The sequence below is a fragment of the Drosophila obscura genome, unplaced genomic scaffold, assembly GCF_018151105.1.
Source record: "Drosophila obscura isolate BZ-5 IFL unplaced genomic scaffold, ASM1815110v1 contig_95, whole genome shotgun sequence".
In the NCBI taxonomy this organism is placed as follows: Eukaryota; Metazoa; Arthropoda; class Insecta; order Diptera; family Drosophilidae; genus Drosophila; species Drosophila obscura.
Genome location: NW_024542889.1, coordinates 513,844 through 541,302, shown reverse-complemented (window position 1 = coordinate 541,302; position 27,459 = coordinate 513,844). Strand labels below are relative to the sequence as shown.

At 50.8% G+C, this 27,459-nt stretch overlaps 2 protein-coding genes across 2 annotated transcripts; both read left to right on the top strand.

Annotated features, from left to right (window-relative positions):
- The first annotated feature begins 11,915 nt into the window (after positions 1-11,915).
- LOC121405388 (flocculation protein FLO11-like) lies at positions 11,916-15,000 on the top strand. The gene is made up of 2 exons (XM_041596065.1): positions 11,916-11,942; positions 13,725-15,000. The coding sequence occupies exon 2, from the start codon at positions 13,729-13,731 to the stop codon at positions 14,998-15,000; it is 1,272 nt and encodes a 423-aa protein (XP_041451999.1). The 5' UTR covers positions 11,916-11,942; positions 13,725-13,728.
- Positions 15,001-15,825: 825 nt separating this feature from the next.
- On the top strand, positions 15,826-16,458 carry LOC121405387. Its single transcript, XM_041596064.1, has one exon. It carries the CDS (start codon positions 15,826-15,828, stop codon positions 16,456-16,458), a length of 633 nt encoding a protein of 210 aa, XP_041451998.1.
- The last annotated feature ends 11,001 nt before the right edge of the window (positions 16,459-27,459 follow it).

The window sequence follows — 27,459 nt, the reverse complement described above, 5'->3', positions numbered from 1 at the left end:
TACTGGTTAAGTCAGTAATAATTTGTGTTTTACGTTATGTAGGTTTGTGTGCTAGTTGCTATGGTAGGCTAACTTGTGAAAGCAGCTCCAACGAGAGGCGCACACATACATATAGTTCGTCGACACCAACTGAGGCAGATTTAGTGTATATCGCGGCCTGCATTCCTTGGACCCGCGCAGTAATTTTTGTTGGTTCTTTTGGGTAAGACAAGTGGAGAAAGCCATTATAATGTAAAGTCAAACCCAAAACGGACGAAAAGAAAAATAAACATAATTCTAATTATTTTGAAAGTGGCTTTAAAAGTTCGAGCTTTAAAGCGTCCATGCGACAGTTTCCTAACAGTGAGTTACTGCCATGCAGCACCAGGTGCGCATATTGGTTTTTTTTGGTTTTTCAGATAAAAGCGTCATAATCTCACTAACACAGAGACACCCCAGCTACGAAAGATCTTTCGGCGCGGGAGCAAACAAGCTGTTCGATCAAACTCTTAAGGCCATAATATAATATAATAATAACTTAAATGACCCTCGCCTTGTAGTACCTTACGCTCATTTTTACTCTCTTTGTTACGCTCTTGCACTAAATTTGTAATTGAATTCACCACACAAAAGCCCGCTTATGCTCAGTGCTCATGCACTTAGAAACCAAATAAATAGTCATTGGCTAGCACTCAACTGAACCCCCTCGACTTTTCGGATTATTATTGGATTCCAGCAGATTTCTTCGCATCGAGTTAATTAGCTCACTTGGAGATTGACACACCCCCATCCTTGAACAACGATATTGAGGAAAACGCTCCTCGATCAAACATTTTGGCGCCCAACGTGGGGCTCGTGTGTTAATTCTGTGAACAATTAAATTACTCGCATTTTATGTATATTCCATCAAACAGCTTCGTCGGTACATAATTTGCAAGTGCCACAACTACACTTTCGTTTCGTCTCGCAGTCGCCGTCGAAATTTCTGAAAATCATATCAGAAGCGAACTGATCGATCGCGGGTTCATCAACCTCTCACTGTGCTCTCGCCATTCTCGCTTAATTCTATCATTCGCTTATCACCCACATCGCATTTAACGGCGCTTGCGCTCTCGTTTCGTTTGCATTGCTGCTACCTGCTGTGGTCCATTGGTCAACGCAGTTATCTATCTCTTCGAATTTCTCTGCTTCACTTTCGCTTTCGTTGCCGTCGTTGGAATTTTTGCTCACTCTCTGGACTGGAATTGCGCTCAACCCTTTTTTTTTTGTCGCCGTCGCTCGCTTCTAAATTTGTTCTCTTGCTGCTGCTGATCTGGTGCCTGCTTGCTGTTGTTGCATGCATTTGAATTTGGAATCTCTAGTTCTTTGTGCGTGTAATTTACACTACACAACAAAATGACGAATTATAAGAATTTCATAAATTCGTTCGATCAACTTATTGTGCGTGAGTCTGGACTGTCTAACATAGAAAGGTTTAATTATTTGCTGACCTGCCTAAAGGGGCCGGCGTTAGACACAGTTCAGGCATTCCAGGTTACCAGCGAAAACTATCCGAAGGCTCTTGAAAAACTCAAAGAACGTTATGACAACTCTACTCTTATTTTTCTAGAAGGAATCGAATCATTGTTTGCACTACAACCTGTGGAAAGGGCTAACAGTCAGCAGCTTCGTAGTTTAGTGGATAAAGCCTCCGCTATCTTCAGCTCTTTGGAATCCATCGGCAAACCTGAGAATATTGCTCAAGCTATGCTCATATATATAGTTATGGAGAAGTGTGATCAGCCAACTCGGATTAAGTGGAAGGAATCGCTGGACTACAAGACTCTGCCGACCTGGCTAAAATGCACACAGTTGTTGGAACGCCACTGTCAGTTTCTCCATTCGTCTGGAACCTCGGCTGGTACTTCGACGCAACGAAAGGCTGAAACCAATAAGTCCAATCGTCATTCAAATCACCATACAACCTCATCGTTTGCCATTACTAATTTGTCTTGTACCCTTTGTTCTAGTTCTGGTCATAAAATTACGAACTATTCGCAGTTCAAGGCTATGAACAGCAATCAACGGTTCGATAATGTGAAACGCCTCGGTCTCTGCATCAATTGTCTTGGAAACGGCCATAGAGTGGCACAATGCTCATCGACTCATCGTTGCCGTACCTGTAATCGGAATCATCATTCAACCTTGCATCACTCTCAGCCGCAACAAACACCACAATCGTCAGAAGGACAAACCTCAACTCCAGCACAAGAAACACAATCATCGCTACCCTCCTGGCCACCTACTGCTAGTCAGTCTCATCAAGCAGCGTCTCATTCACACATGGAAGTAGCAGCAGAGGATCAGATACTGTTAGCGACAGCGATGGTATTGGTCAAGGATGTCTCAGGTGAATACAAACTTGGTAGAGCATTGCTTGATTCGTGTTCGCAGGTTAATTTTGTAACCGAGAACTTCGCTCAAAAACTTCGCCTTCGTCGTGAAAAGCACCACATCGGAATCCGCAGTATCGGAGAGCCCCTTACTAACCTTAAGGCTCGTACGACGACTTCTATTAAGTCACGCACATCTGGCTATCAGCTAACTCTCCAGTTCGGAATAACCTCTCACATTGCCTACAAGCCAGATAGTGAGATCGACATATCAAATTGGAACCTACCTGCCAATACTCCACTGGCAGATGAATCGTTCTTTAGGTCTAGGCGCATTGATTTGTTATTGGGAACCGAAGCCTTCTATGGAGCTCTTGCTGTTGGCCAGATTCGCATTGGTCCCAATCTTCCCACGTTGCAGAAGACTCTGTTCGGTTGGGTTGTTGCTGGGAGGTACCAACGCCAGCAGAATATACAGCAGTTATGGAAGGTTGACTTAATCGGCGATTCAAGAGCTAAAAGTCTCCCAACTCATCGTCGCTGTGAGGAACACTATAGGGATACAACACAGAAGGATGCCATTGGGCGAATTGTCGTGCGCTTGCCATTCCAAGAAGACCCAAACTGTCTTGGAAATTCAGTCGATACAGCTCGTAATCGATTTTATGCCATTGAGAGACGTCTTGCTCGTTTACCGGAGATTCGCTCGCAGTATCTATCGTTTATGCAGGAATATGAAAGTCTTGGTCACATGTCCATAGTACAGAAGCCAAACTTAGAGGAACCACATTATTACATTCCCCACCATTTCGTTCTCAAGCCAAGCAGCACCTCGACGAAGCTCAGAGTCGTATTTTACGCTTCTTGCCGTACAACATCGCAGAAGTCACTTAACGATATTTTGTTAGTCGGTCCGACCATTCAGAATGATTTGTACCTGCAATTGCTACGATTCCGCATGCATAGGTTCGGCATCACTGCTGACGTCACTAAGATGTATAGACAGGTGCTTGTGGGGGAGAAGGATCGAAAATTCCAGTATATTTTGTGGCGAACGTCCCCAAATGCCGAGCTTCAAACCTATCAACTCAATACCGTAACATATGGGACCGCGTCCGCCCCATACCTCGCAACTCGTAGTTTGCATCACTTGGCGGATGATTGTAAGGATATGTGGCCCTTAGGAGCTGCGGCTGTTAAAAAGGCGTTTTATGTTGATGATCTTCTGGGAGGGGCTGATGAAATAGAAACTCTTCTCAAACTCAAAACAAAAATCACAGCTACCCTCGCTTATGGTCAGTTTCCCTTATGCAAATGGCATTCCAATCATCCAGGCGTGATGGAAGATGACTCTATTAAGAAACTAAACACATCAGAGAATGAGAGTAGTAGCACACTCGGCGTAACGTGGCATCAACAAATTGATGTATTTAGCTTTACCTTCACTCCCAAGGAAATCTTTGCCACCACCACAAAACGAACAATCTTATCCACTGCATCATCGCTATTCGATCCAATCGGTCTGCTGTCGCCGCTAGTCATCGTCGCTAAGATTATTCGTCAGGAGTTGTGGCTGTTAAAACTGGATTGGGACGAGTCTATTTCACAGACTCTAAGCAATGCATGGAGCAACTGTTTGGAGTCATTGAATTCACTCTCGTCACTATCGGTACCGCGGTTTTGTTTGCAGCCCGACGCCAGGACTATTCAACTGCATGGATTTTGCGATGCCTCGATTCGGGCATACGGCTGCTGTATTTATGTGCGCACTGAGAATTCGCTAGGACAGGTCGCAGTGAAATTATTCACGTCTAAGTCGAGAGTAGCACCAGTGAAGAAACAGTCTCTTCCGAAGCTTGAACTGTGCGGCGCACATTTGCTGTCTCAGCTGTTCTACAAAATCAAGGATATATTCTCTGAACACAACATCACGTCATATTTTTGGAGCGACTCACAGCTCGTATTGCATTGGCTGCAACAACACTCAATCACGTTATCGACCTTTGTTGGGAATAGGGTTTCTGACATTCAGGAGATGACGTCTGGTGGGAAGTGGCGCTACGTCCCAACATATTAAAATCCAGCTGATCTTCTGTCGCGAGGCTGCAACGTTAGCGAGCTTATCAAATCGACATGGTTTTCTGGTCACTTATTTCTGCTGGAAGATTCGTTGAAATGGCCCACCAGCAGTAAACAGCTTGTCATTGACATGGACGTGGTCAACTCGGAGAAGCGGAAAAGCATGTTCACCGCGGTACAGGAGAGAAATTATATCCTCGAGATAGTCGATAATGTCAGCTCGTACAGTCATAGTCTTCGTTCATAAAGAGATGTCGGAAGCAATCGACGCCTACCACATCCTCACCGACACCAAATGAGCTTCGTTTTGCGTCGCACTGCCTTATTTGGAACATTCAACAAACTCATTTCACAGAAGATATTCGTTTACTTCAGAAGCAAAAACCATTGAAGAGTAGTTTGAAGTTTCTTACTCCCTTTTTAGAACTCGTAAATGGATTCGAGCTCGTCAAGGTTGGTGGAGGATTGGAATATTCAGACCTACCAGACGGTCAAAAACATCCGTTGCTGCTGCCTAGCCAGTCTAAACTTGTTTGGAATTATATTCGTCACTTGCATATTCGCAACTATCACGCTGGCCCTAAGGCCTTAGTCGCTCTCATTCGTTTGGAATACTGGATCGTTAACGCCAGAGACTTGGCACGTCGATTTGTCCGCTCCTGTGTACACTGTGTTCGCTACAGACCAAAGCTGCTACACCAACTTATGGGCTCATTACCACCATCTCGACTCTCTCCTGCCCGACCGTTTGAACGCTGTGGAGTGGATTTTTGTGGACCCATTAATACCTATCTACGGATTCGAGGAAAGGGGCCTACAAAATCGTACTTGGCCGTGTTCGTTTGCCTTCTCACCAAAGCCGTTCACATTGAAGTAGTTTCGGACTTATCAACGAAGGCGTTCTTGAATGCATTAAGGCGGATGGGAGGTCGTCGAAAATTTCCGGCAGACATTTTCTGCGATAATGCCACTAATTTTGTCGGGGCATCAAATCAACTGCTTGAACTCAAAAGGTTTATGTTCAAAAAGGAGACCCAAGATGAAATTTATAGATTTTACGCCACAGATTTTATTAATTTCCACTTTATTCCTCCCAGGGCACCTCACTTCGGAGGCCTTTGGGAAGCGGCCGTCAAGAGTGCGAAAGGGCTCTTGAATCGAACATTGGCAAACACAAGGTTTACGTTTGAAGAACTGAGCACCGTCGTAGTGGAGATAGAAGCCATCCTTAACTCGCGCCCGATATCACCACTCTCGTCAGACCCGAACGACTTCAACGCTCTTACGGCTGGTCACCTCTTGGTTGGCGAATCATTGCGTTCGTTGCCTGAGAGATCCCTCGAAAACGTCAAGTTGTCGAATTTGGACCGCTACGACATGATCACCGCCGTCAAGCAACGGTTTTGGCAGCAGTGGTCGATGGATTACGTCAACGAATTGCGATCTCGCACGAAATGGACAGCACCCTCAACGAATCTCACTGAGGGCACAATGGTCATCATTCATGAGGACAACCTGCCCCCACTACGCTGGAAACTAGGCCGAGTGCAGTCTACAGTGCTCGGAAGGGATGGTCGTGTACACGTGGTGCACCTCCGCACCGCGAATGGAACTTGCTGCAGGCCAGTACACAAGTTGGCAATTCTTCCGGTAGTTTGAAAGCAATCCTTTCAACGGGGCCGGGATGTTCGATCAAACTCTTAAGGCCATAATATAATATAATAATAACTTAAATGACCCTCGCCTTGTAGTACCTTACGCTCATTTTTACTCTCTTTGTTACGCTCTTGCACTAAATTTGTAATTGAATTCACCACACAGAAGCCCGCTTATGCTCAGTGCTCATGCACTTAGAAACCAAATAAATAGTCATTGGCTAGCACTCAACTGAACTGAACCCCCTCGACTTTTCGGATTATTATTCCAGCAGATTTCTTCGCATCGAGTTAATTAGCTCACTTGGAGATTGACACACCCCCATCCTTGAACAACGATATTGAGGAAAACGCTCCTCGATCAAACACAAGCAAACCAACACACTGTAAGTGAGCTTTCCCTATTACATTTATCTGCGTATGCCAACTCCGCGATCGCTGCCAAAAGCTTCCCTTTTGCTAGCGCTGTTCGTGGGTCGTTGACCTCAAACTTTTAAATTAACCACAGCTGATTTGACTGCTTGCATGCACTAATATCTGATGCCCGATGCTGTTGGCTGAAGTCGTTCGACTTACGACCGTATAATGCCCTATAATTTTATGTTTTCTATTTAGGGAAAAATAATTAATTTATATCGCACTATATCGAAGTGTTTGTAATCACAACTAGTTATACCTATATCGTTATATTTATATAAATATCTTAAGTATATATATACCTCTCGACCGAGACCCTATGCTAGCCCCCAGTCGTGTTGTTCTTATTCCCTGTTAGCTTACGCTTTGGTTTGCCTGAATGATAATGGAGTTAGCTGTTAATAAATTGTTTGTTAATTTAACTATGTGCTAAAAGGTACGTCAGTTGGGGAACCATGCTGCCGTGGAGCGAAGAAGGATAGCCGACACCGGACACTCCAGGGATCCTGATATTAGTTACCTCGGCTCATCAGGATCATGGTAGGGTGGGCGTGGCACAACTCAGTGCCAGCAGAGTTGTCCGAAGCGTAGGTAGAACCCTCTCCCTTCTTTTTCTATCCTATATTTCTCTTTTATATAATAGCCCGTGTACCGGCTCCCTACCATTCCTTCCCCTGCCTTTCCTCCGTCCTCCCTATACCGTAAACGCAGTACGCGAAGTTAACAGAATAGTAAACTGCAGGAACGAAGCACACAATTGGAAGGTTCCTCCACAAGAACCCATACCCATAGCCGACCAGAGACGAGCCGTAGGAGCAAGCGCGTGCTCCTTCCAACGTTGTCGACCACCCGCTTCATTGCCCGAAGATTCTCTTCGTTAATCGTTACAGAATTATTATTTTATTTGGCGCCCAACGTGGGGCCCGACAGGCCCGAAGGCAGAGTTAGCGTCAATGTAAGCTGGTTAGCAATACAAAACGGAATAACCTAATATGTTGTTAGGTTGTCCTAGCCAAACTCTACCTCGAATGTTACGTAGTCTATAACACCTACAAGCCATGCATGTTCATGCACAAGCTTACGACTTTTGTCCCTACTTCCACTTCCTCCTCCAATCCCTTTCCTGTGTCCTGGTGTTAGATGCTTTGATGATGGATGCTTATTAGTGTGAAGGAGCAGACGCTCCCCCACATTATTTTTTCACCATGAAGGATCTCTTATTATTAGTTATTATTATACCCGTACTCAAAAAAGAGTTAAGGGGTATATTAGATTTGTGGTAAAAGTGGATGTGTGTAACGCAGAGAAGGAAACTTTTCCGACCCCATAAAGTATATATATTCTTGATCAGCATCAATAGCCGAGTCAATAGAGCCATGTCTGTCTGTCCGTCTGTCCGTCTGTCTGTCTGTCCGTCTGACCGTCTGTCTGTCTGTCCGTCTTGTTGAGCGCCTAGATCTCAGAGACTATAGGAGCTAGGGCAACCAAATTTGGTTTCCACACTCATGTGATATCACACTGCTACAAGTGTATTTCAAAATTTTGCCCCGCCCCCTTCCGCCCCCACAAAGGACGAAAATCTGTGGCAGGCACATTTTTAAAGATACGATAAAACTCAAAACGCAGTATCGTAGAGAATGCCCATATCTACCAGATTGCCGAATCTAAATCAGATCGGATCATAATTATAGCCAGAATGAAGAAATTAATTTTCAGTTGCTTCCCCTCCCCCTCCTCCCACAAACGACAACGAAACTCATTTTCCTTCTCGCTCGCACACGCTGCCGCGTTCAGTGCGCGAGCAACCCCTAGCGGAGGAGATGTAGAATCTAAATGGTACATGTAGAATATACATGTTAGATGTATAATATAAATAGTATATGTAGATGTAGATAACAGATGTAGCAAAAAAATGTAAAATTTTTTTTTTTTTAAGTTCTAAATAATTGTATGCTTAAAAATGTATATGCTGACTGAGTACGGGTATAAGTAGAGTCGCGTCCCCAGAAGCGACTCACACGTTCCTTCTCGTTATTTTGTTATTATTATGTTTTATTTTCATTATTAGGTTAAGTGACGGCATTTGTTAGTAGTTAAGCTATGGCATTAATCAAAATTAGTTTAAGTACATGCTCGGTCGTGACTTAGATGGGAGGGAAAAGCACAGTGATCGCTCGGGCATCACTGATAGCACTGATAAAAGCTCCAGAGTTGAGACATGAACCTCAACCAACCAACATCAGTACAGAGTGGAGACACGAACCTCAACCAATCAACATCTGTACAGAGAGAGCGGGAGAGCAGAGAGCGAAAGCTCAATCACCAGCACCACAAGGGTGGGTTTATAAGATCGCAAGCACATGGAAAAAAGGAGAGATATTCCAGACCAGCGAGCTGAACGGACGTGCCAGTGGAAGCAGCCAAGAAGACGAAGAGAAAACAGATATTGACGGCGAGCGAGGAAAGGGTGAGCAAGTCTCACCGTCGTGAGGAAGAGGGCGGGCGAGCGGTGCGGTTAGGCAGGATTGAGGAAGAAGAAAGAAAAATAAAAATGGAACTTAAATAACTACCAGCGCGTCTTCATCTGTCGATCGGTGCGTGTTTCCCCCCCTTGCCCTGTAGTTTTTCCAGAGGTGCCGCCCGGCGACTGCCCAGGCATTCTCTGTCGAGCTGTGCGTGTTTTCCCTCCCCTTGCCCTGTAGTTTTTCCAGAGGTGCCGCCCGGCGACTGCCCAGGCATCCTCTGTCGATCTGTGCGTGTTTTCCTCCCCTTACCCTGTAGTTTCCCGGGGGTGCCGCCCGGCGACTGCCCAGGCATCCTCTGGCTATCTATGGCTGTCTCCCTTCCCCCGCAGACCTGTACCTTCCCCGAAGTGCCGCCCGGCGACTGCCCAGGTATCTTTGGGAGGGTCTCTGCGCCTACCCTCCTTCCCCTTATCCTGTAGTTTCCCGGGGGTGCCGCCCGGCGACTGCCCAGGCATCCTCTGGCTATCTATGGCTGTCTCCCTTCCCCCCCGCAGACCTGTACCTTCCCCGAAGTGCCGCCCGGCGACTGCCCAGGTATCTTTGGGAGGGTCTCTGCGCCTACCCTCCTTTCCCTTACCCTGTAGTTTCCCGGGGGTGCCGCCCGGCGACTGCCCAGGCATCCTCTGGCTATCTATGGCTGTCTCCCTTCCCCCGCAGACCTGTACCTTCCCCGAAGTGCCGCCGGCGACTGCCCAGGTATCTTTGGGAGGGTCTCTGCGCCTACCCTCCTTCCCCTTACCCTGTAGTTTCCCGGGGGTGCCGCCCGGCGACTGCCCAGGCATCCTCTGGCTATCTATGGCTGTCTCCCTTCCCCCGCAGACCTGTACCTTCCCCGAAGTGCCGCCCGGCGACTGCCCAGGTATCTTTGGGAGGGTCTCTGCGCCTACTCTCCTTCCCCTTGCCCTGTAGTTTCCCCGAGGTGTCGCCCGGCGACTGCCCAGGCATCCTCTGGCGATCTGTGCGTGTTTTCCTCCCCTTACCCTGTAGTTTCCCGGGGGTGCCGCCCGGCGACTGCCCAGGCATCCTCTGGCTATCTATGGCTGTCTCCCTTCCCCCCGCAGACCTGTACCTTCCCCAAAGTGCCGCCCAGCGACTGCCCAGGTACTTTGGGAGGGCTCTGCGCCTACCCTCCTTCCCCTTATCCTGTAGTTTCCCGGAGTGCCGCCCAGCAACTGCCCAGGCATCCTCTGGCTATCTATGGCTGTCTCCCTTCCCCCCCAGACCTGTACCCTCCCCGAAGTGCCGCCCCGGCGACTGCCCAGGTATCTTTGGGAGGGTCTCTGCGCCTACCCTCCTTTCCCTTACCCCTGTAGTTTCCCGGGGGTGCCGCCCGGCGACTGCCCAGGCATCCTCTGGCTATCTATGGCTGTCTCCCTTCCCCCGCAGACCTGTACCTTCCCCGAAGTGCCGCCCGGCGACTGCCCAGGTATCTTTGGGAGGGTCTCTGCGCCTACCCTCCTTCCCCTTACCCTGTCATTCCCGGGTGCCGCCCAGCGACTGCCCAGGCATCCTCTGGCTATCTATGGCTGTCTCCCTTCCCCCGCAGACCTGTACCTTCCCCCGAAGTGCCGCCCGGCGACTGCCCAGGTATCTTTGGGAGGGTCTCTGCACCTCCCTCCTTCCCCTTATCCTGTAGGGGGTGCCGCCCGGCGACTGCCCAGGCATCCTCTGGCTATCTATGGCTGTCTCCCTTCCCCCCCAGAGACCTGTACCTTCCCCGAAGTGCCGCCCCGCGACTGCCCAGGTATCTTTGGGAGGGCCTCTGCGCCTACCCTCCTTTCCCCTTACATGTCCCGGGGTGCCGCCCCGGCGACTGCCCAGGCATCCTCTGGCTATCTATGGCTGTCTCCCTTCCCCCGCAGACCTGTACCTTCCCCGAAGTGCCGCCCGGCGACTGCCCAGGTATCTTTGGGAGGGTTCTGTCGCCTACCCTCCTTCCCCTTACCCTGTAGTTTCCCGGGGTGCCCCCCCGCGACTGCCCAGGCATCCTCTGGCGATCTATGGCTGTTTCCCTTCCCCCGCAGACCTGTACCTTCCCCGAAGTGCCGCCCGCGACTGCCCAGGTATCTCTGGGAGGGTCTCTGCGCCACCTCTCCTTCCCCCTTGCCCTGTAGCTTCCCTTAGGTGCCGCCCAGCGACTGCCCAGGCACTCTACAGAAGATCTCGACCGTTCTACCCCCCTTTCGCACGTTTCCCTTGGCCTTGGCATCCCCGAGACGAAATCTCCGTCCCATGGCCACTCATGACTCGGAGTCCCGGCAAATTATAAATATGGCTGTAATTTCGACCCTGGCTTGACTGAGAGTTATACCCCAGCCTAGATCGCATCCTTACAGATGGCGCCCGAGCAGGGACTCCGAGACTTCCGAGGTGTTTTGAGTGGCCAAGGGGTGTGTTAGTGAGCTAGAAGGGAAAGAACGGGGGGTTCCAGCCAGTTGAATCAGGTTCTTCCAGTGGCCGCGTGGCAGTCATGCCAGCGTGCCGGACGCGCAGCGGCGGGGTCGGTCGACGTTGATAGGAGTAGAATGATTGTATTGTCGCTGTCGTTGCTAACCGCACGTAAAGTTGCCCAAATTTTCACGTACGGCCGAGCCTGGCTTCCCTAACCTCTCGAAACACAGTCAGCAGCAGAAACACAGTCAGCAGCAGAGGCGCAGTCAGCAGCAGAGGCGCAGTCAGCAGCAGATACACAGTCAGCAGCAGAGACACAGTCAGCGGCAGAAACGCAGCCAGCGGCAGAGACACAGTCAGCGGCAGAAACGCAGCCAGCGGCAGAGACGCAGTCAGCGGCCGGGCTATATATTTCGGACACCGAGCCAGAACCAGTCAGTCAGTAAACAGCCTCAACCGGAGACACAACGCACACGGGACTAAAAGACTATCGATCATGAATACAAGGAGCAGCGATTACAAAGGTCATATGGGTTTGCAGTGGATTTCATATAGGCACAAGGACGAGCTGCAGGCCATAGCCGTAGAGCTTGGCCTTGATGCAAACGGCAGCAAGGACGAGTTACGTAGCCGGATTTTAACATTTATCTCACGGGGAGAATACCCGGAGATGGTCAAACAACGGATAAAGGAACTAGGAACGATGTATAGCAGTGCTCCGAGTACAAGTATGCACAAAACCCCTTCCCCGTCACCTGGACCCAGCAACCGAGCGGAGAAAGAGGGGGCCCAACTGCAGCAGCCCTTATTAATCGACATCCCACCGTTGCTTAAAGAACCCGGACCCAAGGACTTTAACCATCAGGAAGCCACGGCCGAACGGAAACTCAGCGAAGACAACTTCGAGCTACACTCTGCCGAAGGACTCCGAGCTTCGCGGCCCGGTAGGGAAGAAATCTCGTACGCCATACTTGCCGACAAATTACGCAGCTGGGGATTGAAGTTCGACGGACACTCGGACGCGTTAGCGTTCATCGAACGACTAGAAGAGCGTGTGGAGTCCTATGGAGGGAGCCCCGAACAGCTGCCTCGAGCCATCTCCGGACTGCTAACCAACAAAGCGGAAGGATGGTTTAGATCATTCCAGATGCAAGGGAAGCCCTGGAACGAATTCCGGCAGGAGTTCCTCGATTTCTTCTTGCCGCCTAGATATTTTCAGCGTCTAGAAGACACGATCCGAAGCCGGTACCAGCGACCCAATGATTCATTCCAGGATTACCTGATTGACCTCCGACTCATGATGCAACGTGCCCAATATACTCCGGACAGAGAGCTGGACAGAATATACGAGAACCTGAGGCCCGAATATCAACTCTTCACCAGGAGATACGAGTTCGAGACTTTGAGGGAGCTCTCGCAATTGATAGTGGCATATGAGACGACTAGGGACCGCGGACAGACCCACTCGATCAGCAACCTCACGGATACCAAACCAAGAGTGCCCTCGCACCAAGGACGCGGAACATCGGCTCCGCAGCGCACCGCATCCGACGAGACAGGAGCCTCCCGAGGTACCGAGACAGCTAACCGCGTGACGACTCAGGATGGAGCCAGATCGGTGGACGTACGACGAGCCTGCCGGAATTGCGGCGAGGAAGGCCATTTCAGTAACACCTGCAGGAATCGACGCGTGTTATTTTGCTGGGAGTGTGGCCGCCGGGGTATCCGGACAATCGAATGCTGCCGTCAATCCGGGCCGGGAAACGGACTGAGTCTCCGTCCGGCAGGGACCCGAACGGAGACACCCATCCAGGACCCCCAGGAGTAAGGCATCCCCTAAGCTTGGAGGTGGGAAGGATCGCCGCACTAGTAACCATCGCCGGAATACCATTGTCAGCGACCCTTGACACCGGGGCAACCCGCTCTTTCGTCAGCCAGCGGACTGTGAAGGAGCTAAGCAAGGAAGGGAAGGTACGAAACGTAAGGACACGAGTCCGCCTGGCCGACGGGGCAACGAAGGAGGTGACACAAGCAGTGACAGTCAAGGTAGGACTAGATCAACTTGAAACACAGGTGACACTGCTGGTACTACCTATGGTGGTCGATGATGTCATCCTAGGACTCGACTTCCTATGCGGCATCAAGGCCATAATACAATGCGGGCGAGCATACTTACAGTTGACTCGGGAAACCAGACCGTTACAGCCGACAACCCCGCGCACCGTGACCTTCCGTGACGACCCTTCTCCACTCAAACCTTCTATAGCTAATGCTAGTTCCTGTACCAACCCCACAACTACCACTAGGACAATGACTACGACACAATTGGACCATTCTACGCCAAGCAACGCTCAAGCCAGACCCCGCAGCACAGACACAACAGGATTCGACCAAGCCCGACACAAGAATCACGGAACTTCGACGGAGACGACTGCGACACCGCTGGATGCACCCAGGGCCAGTCCGTCTGCCAGCAACGCAATGCCAGACACACACAAGAATCACGGAACTTCGACGGAGACGACTGCGACACCGCTGGATGCACCCAGGGCCAGTCCGTCTGCCAGCAACGCAATGCCAGACACACACAAGAATCACGGAACTTCTGCGGAGACGACTGCGACACCGCTGGATGCACCCAGGGCCAGTCCGTCTACCGACAAATCAACGTCAGACGTAAGCAGGAGCAACGGGACTGCGGGGAAGACAACTACGACACCGCTGGGCACTCCCAGGGCTAGTTCATACACCCACCAGTCCAATTTACACAACGCCAGGAACTTTGAAACTTCAGCGGAGGCGGCTGCGACACCGCTGGACACTACCAGGGCCAGTCGACCTACTCCGAAGACAATGCAAAACGACCACACTGGGACAACGCCGAGGGCCTCGCAAGACGCCAGCATCAGACCAGCCCACGACAGACAGACCCAGAGGGACTACCCTGACCATAACACCCGCATGAACTACCAGCTAGCACCATTGGCCGATGCCGCAATGGGCAAACGGCGGAATCCGTTTCACAAGACAGGCCAGACCACCCATCCCACCGTGAACCTAGCGGCCATTACCACCACACAGTCCGAAGAACCTCCGCTACAGAAGTCCCGGATCCACGAACCACCACCAACTCCGTGCGTAGCAGCGTTCCTGGAGGAAGAGTTGGCCAAATTCGAGGGTCTGGCAGGTATTTCTCACATAGCACAGCATACAATCTATATGAAGGACGACAAACCTGTGAAACAACGGTATTACCCGAAAACCCCGGCCATGCAGAAGATAATAGACGACCAAGTCGACGAATTACTGCGGGAAGGACGTATCGAAGCTTCAAAGAGCCCACACAGCGCGCCTATAGTACTCGTAGGGAAAAAAGACAGGCGAGATGCGCATGTGCGTCGACTACAGACAACTCAACGCCAGATCTATACCGGACGCCTATCCGCTCCCCAGGATCAACCACATCCTCGAGAGACTCCGCGATGCCCACTACATCTCGACATTGGACCTGAAGAATGGGTATTGGCAAATCCCGATGGCGGAGGGAAGTCGGGAATGCACTGCATTTACCGTGCCAGGTAGAGGACTGTTCCATTGGAAAGTCATGCCGTTCGGACTGCACTCAGCACCTGCAACGTTTCAGCGAGCCCTGGACAGCGTTATTGGACCGAAGATGGAACCGTACGCCTTCGCTTACCTCGATGACATCATTGTCATAGGAAAAGCCTTGGATGACCACGTCAATAATCTGCGAGAAGTATTCCGAAGGCTGCGTGAAGCGAATCTGAGACTGAACAAAGACAAATGCAGTTTTTTTCAAAAGAGCATCGTCTACCTAGGACATGTCGTTAGCGAGCAAGGGATCCATACCGACCCGGAGAAGATTGTGGCAGTCCGGAAGCTGACACCCCCTAATACAATCAAGGAGCTGAGACGCTGTTTGGGAATGGCTTCGTGGTACCGAAGATTTGTGCCGAATTTTGCTACAATTGTACAGCCAATGACCAGCCTTCTAAAGAAGGACAAACCATGGATCTGGGGAGAGGAGCAGCAGAGATCATTTGAGGACCTGAAAGGGAAGTTGACACAAGCACCCGTCTTAGCATGCCCCGACTTCACGGAAAAGTTTACACTACAAACTGACGCCAGCTCCTACGGCTTAGGAGCAGTTTTGACACAACAGATCACCGGAGAGGAGAGAGTCATAGCTTATGCCAGCCGCCGCCTGTTGAAAGCGGAAGAAAATTACTCGGCAACAGAAAAGGAGTGCTTAGCGATCGTCTGGGCCATCAGAAAGCATTTCGGGAAAGGATACTCAGCAGGTTCGGCATCCCTAGGAAGTTTGTGTGTGACAACGGGACGCAGTTTACGAGCCGCTCCTTCCGGAAGTTTTGCGAACAAGTAGGAATGGTATTGGAACACACGGCCCCGTATACGCCACAACAAAATCCCACCGAGAGGGCAAACAGGACCATAAAGACGATGATAGCACAATACCTTGATGGCGACCAACGAACATGGGACGACCTACTCCCAGAATTGAGTTTAGCCATAAATAGCAGCACTTCCGACACCACAGGCTTCAGTCCAGCATTCCTCGTGCTAGGACGGGAACCGCGACTACCAGGATCACTTTACGACGAAGTAACTCCAGGAATGGGAGAAGAAGCAGAACCCGCACATGACAAGGCAACGCGACTGCAAGAAATCTTCAAGGTGGTACAGGAGAACACCCAGCGGGCATCTCAAGAACAGAAGAAGACCTACGGCTTGCGGAGACGAGAATGGCGACCTACACTTGGGACGCTGGTACTCCTTCGCCAGCACCACCTGTCCAAAGCATCGGATAGCTTCGCAGCGAAACTAGCACCTAAATACGACGGACCGTACAAGGTCGTCAAATTCTTAGCTTCCAATATAGTGCGGCTACAAACACTCGAGGGACGACAAAGGAAGACTGCAAGCTTGATGGATCTCAAAGAATTCCACGGGACCGGAGACGATGAACCAACTGAGACAACACCGAAGACACCAGCATGATCACCGATCCACAAGGGCCACTTACGGTAGTGCGCTACCGTAACGTCCTCGCCCCGAAAGTCAAATCCACAAGCCGTAAGCTGTCATACGTATATATCCCCTTAAGGGATTAGATTAAGAACCAATGTATTAACCTTCTCACCAGCACCGCTCAAGCAGGATAGGGGGAGGGTACCAATTTCATTCATATAAGACAGGCAGGTAGTAACCGCTAGGGGTTTTCTCCTTAGGCGGACGAACATGAAGCATCGACATAACGAGAGAGCGGGCCGACTCCTAGAAGCACGTGGCGACACAACCGGGCGTTCCAACGGAGGGCAACAAGCAAGGGGCAGGACGGCCAACACGACGCGGGACAACGCTACAACAACCAGTCGTGGCTACACCCCATATGGGCCATCGGGCTATCCGATGCCAGATTGCTTTCGGACGGAGCAAGAAGCCTTCGCCGACTACCAGCGAATCCCCCGGGACCAGCGATTGGCCGCCGTATCAGGATGGCTTAAGCAACAGCCGCCATTGGTCCATAACGCAGAGGCAGAGAAAGGAGAGGAAGGTCCCCACTACTCGGATATATCCGAGTGTAGCGAGCAGGAAGCAGAGGCAGAAGAAGAGAGAGAGCCCGACGGCCGCTTCGCGACTAATGGCGTCCGACTACCCCCCAATCACAACGTCGCCGCCTTGAACCGTCGTTTGTTCGGGGCCTATGGTCCCGCTGTCGACGACGAAAACGTGACCACGGACACCGATGATCAGGACACGATCCTACGTAGCCAAGGCAGTCCGGTTTCCACCCTGATGGGCGCGATCGACTCTGGCTACCAAGGAAGCACCGTTGCCCCAAGTGACAGTACCGTCACCTCGCCCCTGCCAGTCGATTGGGAATTCCCTCTTTGGGCAGAATGGGACCTGGTGAACCCCAGGCAGGCCGAATTCGGTGGAGAGAGAGCAGTCACAGAGCCCCAGGAAGAAGGCTCCCGCTACGCGGCCACAGCCGGACACAGCGACCCGGGAAAAGAAGCGGAGCTTCGTTACGACGCACCATCGCCGGAGTCTGACGTAGTGTCACTGATGAGCCTGAGCTTCGCACCCCAAGGTGACGCTCCTTTGCTACCGCCAACCAGTGACACTCCCCCACCCGTAGCCCAAGAAGAGCTATTACCACCACTTTTCGGAGAAGAGCCGGCAGAATCGGACTGCAGCCTTCCACTGTCGTTCGAGGAACATGCCGACTTACTGCAGCTAGTTCGACTCCACCCGGGAGTAGCGGTGGTACAGGACGAGGCAGGCTGGGCAGAAGCACCAGTGGAGTGGCGGATCAACACGCCGGACCGCCAGTTGCCCTTAGACCTGATCAGCAACATCACGGTCTATCTGCGCAAGGCCACGGCCCGGTCAGGGGTAAGGCGACTGGAGGTACACGACGGACACTGCTTCCGCATCAAAATAACGCGCCGCCACGCTGTCACCGTTACTATTCGGACCCCCCGAAGTGAGGAGGGCGTGTGAAGGAGCAGACGCTCCCCCACATTATTTTTTTCACCATGAAGGATCTCTTATTATTAGTTATTATTATTTTGTTATTATTATGTTTTATTTTCATTATTAGGTTAAGTGACGGCATTTGTTAGTAGTTAAGCTATGGCATTAATCAAAATTAGTTTAAGTACATGCTCGGTCGTGACTTAGATGGGAGGGAAAAGCACAGTGATCGCTCGGGCATCACTGATAGCACTGATAAAAGCTCCAGAGTTGAGACATGAACCTCAACCAACCAACATCAGTACAGAGTGGAGACACGAACCTCAACCAATCAACATCTGTACAGAGAGAGCGGGAGAGCAGAGAGCGAAAGCTCAATCACCAGCACCACAAGGGTGGGTTTATAAGATCGCAAGCACATGGAAAAAAGGAGAGATATTCCAGACCAGCGAGCTGAACGGACGTGCCAGTGGAAGCAGCCAAGAAGACGAAGAAGAAAACAGATATTGACGGCGAGCGAGGAAAGGGTGAGCAAGTCTCACCGTCGTGAGGAAGAGGGCGGGCGAGCGGTGCGGTTAGGCAGGATTGAGGAAGAAGAGATAAAATAAAAATGGAACTTAAATAACTACCAGCGCGTCTTCATCTGTCGATCGGTGCGTGTTTCCCCCCCTTGCCCTGTAGTTTTTCCAGAGGTGCCGCCCGGCGACTGCCCAGGCATTCTCTGTCGAGCTGTGCGTGTTTTCCCTCCCCTTGCCCTGTAGTTTTTCCAGAGGTGCCGCCCGGCGACTGCCCAGGCATCCTCTGTCGATCTGTGCGTGTTTTCCTCCCCTTACCCTGTAGTTTCCCGGGGGTGCCGCCCGGCGACTGCCCAGGCATCCTCTGGCTATCTATGGCTGTCTCCCTTCCCCCCGCAGACCTGTACCCTCCCCGAAGTGCCGCCCGCGACTGCCCAGGTATCTTTGGGAGGGCCTCTGCCCTACCCTCCTTCCCCTTATCCTGTAGTTTCCCGGGGGTGCCGCCCGGCGACTGCCCAGGCATCCTCTGGCTATCTATGGCTGTCTCCCTTCCCCCCACAGACCTGTACCCTCCCCGAAGTGCCGCCCAGCGACTGCCCAGGTATCTTCGGAGGGGTCTGTGCCCTACCCTCCTTCCCCTTACCCTGTAGTTTCCCGGGGGTGCCGCCCGGCGACTGCCCAGGCATCCTCTGGCTATCTATGGCTGTCCCCCTTCCCCCCGCAGACCTGTACCCTCCCCGAAGTGCCGCCCGGCGACTGCCCAGGTATCTTTGGGAGGGTCTCTGCGCCTACCCTCCTTCCCCTTACCCTGTAGTTTCCCGGGGGTGCCGCCCGGCGACTGCCCAGGCATCCTCTGGCTATCTATGGCTGTCTCCCTTCCCCCGCAGACCTGTACCTTCCCCGAAGTGCCGCCCGGCGACTGCCCAGGTATCTTTGGGAGGGTCTCTGCGCCTACTCTCCTTCCCCTTGCCCTGTAGTTTCCCCGAGGTGTCGCCCGGCGACTGCCCAGGCATCCTCTGGCGATCTATGGCTGTTTCCCTTCCCCCGCAGACCTGTACCTTCCCCGAAGTGCCGCCCGGCGACTGCCCAGGTATCTCTGGGAGGGTCTCTGCGCCTACTCTCCTTCCCCTTGCCCTGTAGCTTCCCTTAGGTGCCGCCCGGCGACTGCCCAGGCACTCTACAGAAGATCTCGACCGTTCTACCCCCCTTTCGCACGTTTCCCTTGGCCTTGGCATCCCCGAGACGAAATCTCCGTCCCATGGCCACTCATGACTCGGAGTCCCGGCAAATTATAAATATGGCTGTAATTTCGACCCTGGCTTGACTGAGAGTTATACCCCAGCCTAGATCGCATCCTTACATTAGTTTCAGATAACTTTAAGCCGCATCTTAGTAGCGTCCATACCACCGGTGCGATGGTAAGCTGTTCTGGGATCAATACTAGCTTCAACATAGCTTTATTGCCGGACACTTTATGCCAGAGCATCGAAATCCCGATGAATTTACCAAGCGGTGAAGTGTTGCTGGATTCAGGGTTTTTCGTGGATTAAAGCTACGACCTGCCGCGAAACAGAAACTGAATTGATGAATACATTTCCCAGTGTACTTTGGAAATTAACGGGTGCGTTAGGTAGCTTTGGTTCAGTGTCGCCGGATTCAGCTAAAAGGAGTATGTTGAGCTATTGAGATTTTTCAATAGCGTAGAGTTAAATCGACAATTTGTACTTTGATTAATTCACAACACAGTTTGTTTGATTATGTTAGTTTCTTTATTTTCCATGCAAGGCGAGTGGGAGTAGAATGGGCAAGAGTTAGCAACAGGCGGACCCGTGGTGGACCGTGTTGCAGCGAAAACAATAATGGGTTTTTGTATAAAGGTTAATAACAATGTAGCAGGTCACTGTGCCAACCGACGATATGTTGTACGTTTTATGATGCTAGATTTCGAAGTGTCTCTGCTGCGCAGACGAGCCTCCCTCACAGCCTTCGTCGGCTGACGATTTTCGGGAAGGGGAAAAATGACTCAAGAGCGCAGAGTCAGGTAGGCAATGTTGTGAGCTTAGCTCTGCTCTCTTTGCGCTGCCATGGGCCGGCGCTTAGCCGAACATTCTCCCCCGTTGAAGAGCACGGGTCTTCGACATCATTCTTTGGCAGCATACACAGCTTTGCGATAGCCCTCGTGGTGCTCCCAGTAGCCGTTTTGAGCTCAGCTACCCTGGAAACGCCATCTCTGCCGGCGATCAGTTTCGTCACCCTTCCCAGCGGCCACTTAAGTGGAGGCAAGTTCTCGTTCTTTACGAGGACCACGTCGCCGACGCTGAGGTTAGGCTGCTCAGTCCTCCATTTTGCCCTCTCCTGCAGAAGCGTGAGGTACTCCTCTCGCCAGCGGGACCAGAAAGTCTGCTGCAGGAAGCTGACCTGCTGCCAGCGATCAAGACGATTGAAGTTGAGTCCGGTCACATCTGGTTCCGCGAAGGTACGGATTGGAGCAGTACCTAAGAAATGCGCAGGTGTTAGCATGTCTAAATCGTCAGGATGCTCTGAAATGGGAAGCAATGGCCTTGAGTTTATTATGGCAGTGATATGGCACACAAGCGTTCTCAGGTCATCAAAGCACAGCAAGGAGCTGGAAGCGGAACGGTAGAAATGATGCTTGGCTGTTTTAACCGCAGCCTCCCAGAGTCCGCCAAAGTGGGGAGAGCGAGGGGAATAAACCGCCAGTCAATATGATCCGCAACGCAAAACTCCTGAACTTCCTTCATATGCCTTTCTGCCAGGAACAGCTTCTTCAACTCTGCCAACTCGTTCTTTGCTCCCACAAAGTTGGTTGCGTTATCGGACCAAATTTCCCTGGGCCGACCGCGAGTTAAAATGAATCGCTTTAGTGCGCTTATGAACGCTGGCGTCGATAGATCCTGCACAAGCTCCAAGTGAACGGCCTTGGTGGCAAAGCATATGAAGAGGCATATGTAGCATTTGATGGGTGGTCTGGTCCGCACCTCACTCTTATAAAAGAACGGACCACAAAAATCCACACCGGTGACTGCAAAAACGTACGACGCATTCACACGATCCTTCGGCAAGTCGGCCATAATATGCTGCAGCAGGCGCGGCTTGGCCTTAAAACATCTGGTGCAGCGATTTACGACGCTGGCCACTGTCTTGCGCCCTCCAATCGGCCAATACTCATGCCGAATAAGTGCGAGCAATGACCGAGGCCCAGCGTGCAGATTCTGCTCATGGACATGCACAATTACAGCAGATGTAACGGGATGACGCCTTGGAAGAATGACTGGGTGCCGTGCGTTGAAATCAAGTGATGAATTTTCCAACCGCCCACCGACGCGTAACAAGCCATGGTCATCCAGGAACGGCGCGAGTGACGAGATGGAGCTAGACGACTGCACCTGCTGTTCGTCACGCAGAGTCTTGTAGTCAGGCCACAAATGCACTCGCTGAATCGAACGAAGAAGTATCCGCGTACCACCAACGATGTCAGCTACTGTTAATCCGGACGACCTTTTGCGCTGCAGAAACTTGAATACATATCCAAATGTGCGCTGGATCTTTCCGAAGGAATTGGAGAACTTTCGGCCGTCAGATAAGTCTACGAATGGACAAACTGCAATCAGGACTCTCTTGCGCAACTCCAGTGTTGGCGCAGATTGAATAGACGCTGCTGGCCACAGAGGTTGCTCATCTTGAAGAAAGGGTGGCCCGTGGGCCCAAAGATGCGATTCCAGAAGCTCTGACGGCGAAGCGCCTCTGGACAATATGTCAGCAGGGTTCTGGGCGGTGGGCACGTAGCGCCACTCCATCTGAGCAGTCCGCTCCTGAATGGCTGAGACCCGATTTGCAACGAATACGTTAAAGCTTGATGAGTCATGGCGCACACCCAAGACAAGGCAGTTGTGGAGTCCGACCAGCAATAGAAGCTTCCAGTGAACAATTTAAGTTTCTGTATCTCACTGATCAATTGAGAAAGCAAGTCAGCGCCACATAACTCCAACTTGGGCACCGTCAATACCTTAAGAGGGGCGACACGAGACTTCGCACACAGAAGTTGCACGTGCGCGCGATTATTTGTCCTTGACACAACGTAAATACATGCTCCATAGGCATCTAGGCTGGCGTCACAAAACCCGTGAACTTCCACTGTTGAATTGGGGAGAACTGATAGACGAGGAAATCTAAACAGTTGAGGGGTGGACAAACTCTCGCAGAAAATGGTCCACGCTGATGAAAGAGACTCTGGCAGACTCTCATCCCATTGGAGCTGCTCCTTCCATACCAACTGAAGGAAAATCTTTGCCTTTGCGATGACAGGCCCAATCAGTCCTAAAGGATCATAAAAACGAGCAATCGTTGACAACATTGAACGTTTCGTCGGCTTTGATGGCAGCTGCGTGGGTACTACCGAAAAGAGAAAATTATCAGATGAAGGCTCCCAAACCAATCCAAGAGCCTTTGTGAAGTCGGTGCCATCGTCGAACCTTAGCAGCGTTTCCTTATCCTTGTCAGGAATTCCCTCAAGTACGCCAGGGACGTTGGAGCACCATTTCCGAATTGGGAACCTTCCCCGAGCCAATAACTGGGATGTCTGCCTCATCTTTTCGCGCACTTCCTCTACAGATCCTCCTCCAGTCATCAAATCGTCGACATAGAAGTTGGAGGTCAACACTTCCGAGCCAATGGGAAATGCAGCCCTCTCTTCTTCTGCCAATTGGAGCATGGAACGAATTGCAAGATAGGAAGCCGGTTTGGTTTGTTACTGTGTCGAGCTTGAACGCCTTCACATCCTCGTGAGGGGAATCCCTCCATAAGATGCACTGCAGGTAATTGTCCGGCTCAGATACTCGGACACACCTGTACATCTTGCAAATGTCACCAGTCAGCGCAATGAGGAACGTACGAAAACGAAGCAGCGTATGTAGCAGCTTTGGCTGGATAGTAGGCCCCGCCATTAGGACCTCGTTTAACGAAAAACCTGTTGATGTTGTGGCAGATCCATCGAACACAACCCGCAATTTGGTGGTCGTGCTGTCCTCCTTAAACACGCAATGATGCGGTAGAAAATAGCGACAACGACTGAGCAGTTCTGATTCCACCAACGACATATGATTAAGCTCTTGGTACTCCCTAATGAAAGATGCGTACTGAGCCTTCAGCTGCGGACGACGCTCAAGTTTCCGCTCCAAGTTGAGGAACCGCCGATATGCTTGCGTGTATGAGTCGCCCAAGATATCCAAACTTTTCTTGATGGGCAGCTTCACGGCAAACTCTCCAGATGACAGGCGCGAGAAATTTGCTTTGAAGTGATCTTCACAATCGACATCCTCCTGCTTGACCATTACCGAATCTTCAGTGGAACTTTCAACCTCCCAGAAACGCCTCAGTAACAGTTCCACTTGATCAAGAGACTCCTGCCTGGCGTCAGATGAGGCCTGAGCCCCAAGTAAGGCTGTCCTCGCGTTTGCTGACCACCTCCTGAAACCACCCATCCAAGGCGAGTCTTCTGAAGCGATGGCAAGCCAACATCCCAATTTGATTTGGCCAATGCACAGCAGCTCGAAGAATAGGCTAGCCCCAATGAGCAGGTCAATACGCTGTGGCCTGAAGAACTGCGGATCTGCCAATGGTGAAATTCGGCGAATTTTCCAACCAGAAACGTCAACTGAAAAGCTGGGCTGCTGCTCGGTGATTGTGGGAGCTACCAACGCGACGAAACTGGTACTGTAGTCAGAGGCTTGGGACTGCAAGTTGAGTCCCACAGTATAGCCCTCCGATACAAAACTGGAATCCCCAAGACCCGATACTGCGGCCGACGACATGGTCCTTTTCAGTCTAAGTTGTTGGGCGAGGCTGGAGGTTATAAGGTGCATTTGTGATCCGGAGTCCAAGAGTGCCCGACATGGTACGAGCGATCCAGCACGATCCCTCAGCAGAACAACTGCAGTGGCTAAGAGCACAACATCCCTGCAAGAGTTCTGTGCAACCAGAGAGAGGCAGCTGAGGACTGTGGCTGCGCTTCAGGGTGCGGGAATGAAGAGACAACGGGTTCCGTGGGCGAGGGTCTGGCGTTTAAATGCAATAAGGTGTGATGTTTGCTACCACAGTGACGACAAGTTGATGACCTGCAAGTGCGCAATTGATGGCCAGCCTTCAGGCAATTCAGGCAAAGACCAAGCTTTTTCACCTCAATTAGGCGAAGGGACGGCGAAAGATTCCCAACAGCGCGCATGTATATATGCTATGGCCAGCAGTATTGCAAAATAGACACTCAAGAGAAACAGACTCAGTGGCTACAAATGAACTTCTAGGGTTGCTCTGTACTTTTTTTATCTTTCCCACCTGAATGCCAGGCGTATACATTGCCATAGCGTGCTCCCGATTCTCCAACTTCTGACATCTTTGCTCCAGAAAAGCGGTGAATTGTTGGCTTGTGGGTATGCTGTCCAGCGATGACGTTTCCTCCCACTTGGCTTGCGTAGCGCTGTCCACCTTCTGCAGCAGGCTGTGTATCAAGATACAGTCTGCAATCTGCTCCGTTGTTCCCATACTTGCAAAGCCCGAAGATTAGAATTCACAGTGTCCGACAAAGACCGAAGTTGCGACACAGACGAAGCCTCTACGCGCGGAACACCCAGAATGTCCGTGACATGCGCCTGAAAAATTAAACGTTTGTTATTAAAACGCTTATCAAGGAGGTCTAGCGCGATGGGATAGCTGGCGTGCGTGAACTCTAGAGACGAAATAGTGTCTAGTGCTGGTCCTTTCAGGCAGGAACGCAGGTGCTGCAGCTTCTCCACATTTGACAAATCGGTATCCTTGTCTATTATGGAGGAAAATACGCTCCAAAACGAGGAATACTGAGCGTAGCCACCACTGAACTCAGGAAGCTTCAACTCCGGCAGGCGTGGCCGACTTTGCACAACGACCGTAGTTGGGGCCTCTCCTACATGGTCCGTCCGCATTGTTGAGCATGGTAGCATTGTGGGCTGCCGCTTGTTTAACTCCCGTTTCATGCGAATCTCCAGCATGACCACGCACTCGTCAAACTCCTCCCTCAAGGGACTACCGATCTCATCGAGATCAATCCTCTCCAGGGCATTATGGTGCTCGTTGAATGAAACTACAAGCTCCGCTAGCAATTTCAGCCTCACGTTCAGCTCCTCCTCACTGAGCTCGCCAATTCTCTCCTTGCCAACGGCCGTTTCGATTCTCCGTGCTGCCCCTACCATGGATTGCACCTTGCGCTTGTAGAATGCAGCTTCCGAATCGACGAACAATGGTGAGGGGGGCAAGAGTGAGGGGGTGCTATTAGAAGCCATTGGGTAGGTTTACGACGCACTGGGTTACAGTTTCTGAAGCACGGAGAGGTTAATAACCGGTGAATAACCTCGAACAGTTTGATAGGAACTGCACACTCGATCGCAGCGCTCAAACACACGGGCTCACAGTTCTACAGGCCAGCAGCGAAAGTTCACAGTTTTAAAAGAACTGAGTAGGTGCAGCTGACAACAACAATGGCATGCACACTTAGAGCACCGAAAACCGAAACGAAACAACCGCAAGACAAACCGCAAAGCAGATGACGCGAGAACCGTTTATGTTGCTTGTGCAGTGCACAGACGCCGAATCGAAAAACCGTGGTACAAAGCGAATTAAACAACCGACAAGTGTTATTTGCAAGGCATATATATGTGTATATATATAAATATATATCGATTAGATCACGTCGGGGTCACCAAAATGTTGAGCTATTGAGATTTTTCAATAGCGTAGAGTTAAATCGACAATTTGTACTTTGATTAATTCACAACACAGTTTGTTTGATTATGTTAGTTTCTTTATTTTCCATGCAAGGCGAGTGGGAGTAGAATGGGCAAGAGTTAGCAACAGGCGGACCCGTGGTGGACCGTGTTGCAGCGAAAACAATAATGGGTTTTTGTATAAAGGTTAATAACAATGTAGCAGGTCACTGTGCCAACCGACGATATGTTGTACGTTTTATGATGCTAGATTTCGAAGTGTCTCTGCTGCGCAGACGAGCCTCCCTCACAGCCTTCGTCGGCTGACGATTTTCGGGAGGGGGAAAATGACTCAAGAGCGCAGAGTCAGGTAGGCAATGTTGTGAGCTTAGCTCTGCTCTCTTTGCGCTGCCATGGGCCGGCGCTTAGCCGAACAGAGTACTTTTGGCTGCCGCTTCACTGGAGACGGGGTTATGAACGTATCGCTGTCTGTGTCCTGCTTTCTAGTAAGTGTCGCACTGGTGCTGAGATATATACTGCTATTGCCGAAAGAACGTGGTACCTTTTTTGCTGGTGCGTTTCTTCAGGCTACGTTTTTTTTCTGGAACTGCTCAAAGGTATAGATCTGGGCATAGTGAAACATTTACACTGTCCCTTTAAACCACTACCGCTAATGTTTCCTCGATGGGCGGCTGACGAGCACCGTCGTGATCTCTGGGTGGACACGAGTGTAAGGAAGTTGTCTTTCCCTAGGATTAGGTATTCGGCGGAAAGAGGGTGTGGCCTAGAGCTACTACTTGTGCCGCAATATCTGAATATATGTCTATATCATTTCTTGCCCTTCTTTTCTTAATCTACCACAAATAGCTATTGGCATCCGTTTCTTCAGGAAAGGGTTGCATGGTTTCCCAAATTTATCAAAGAAATATTCTTGTGTTTTCGAGCTTGTCTGTATTATTGTTTTTCTTCGTATATAGTTACGAGAATTTGCGTTAAGCTAAGGTATAAATAGTATAAAGTTAGGATGCCAGAAGTTAGAAGCCCGGCTTATAGTCATCAGCGCCAGGGTAGCGAAACATTTTGTTGTGTTTGTACGCAAGAAGTGGCATATCCCGGTCAATTGGTAGCAACTAGCTGTAACCACTATTTCCATCACTCCTGCTGTTAGTGTTCATATTCACCTAGCAAAGAGGCAGAGGGTTACTAATCCGGCTCAAATGACCGAATTCTATAATTTCCGTCAACCAAACCTT

What these genes read in the sequence shown, in the direction of transcription:
- LOC121405388 (XM_041596065.1), top strand. Translation starts at nt 13,729, where the DNA reads ATGACTACGACACAATTGGACCATTCTACGCCAAGCAACGCTCAAGCC.
- LOC121405387 (XM_041596064.1), top strand. Translation starts at nt 15,826, where the DNA reads ATGGTATTGGAACACACGGCCCCGTATACGCCACAACAAAATCCCACC.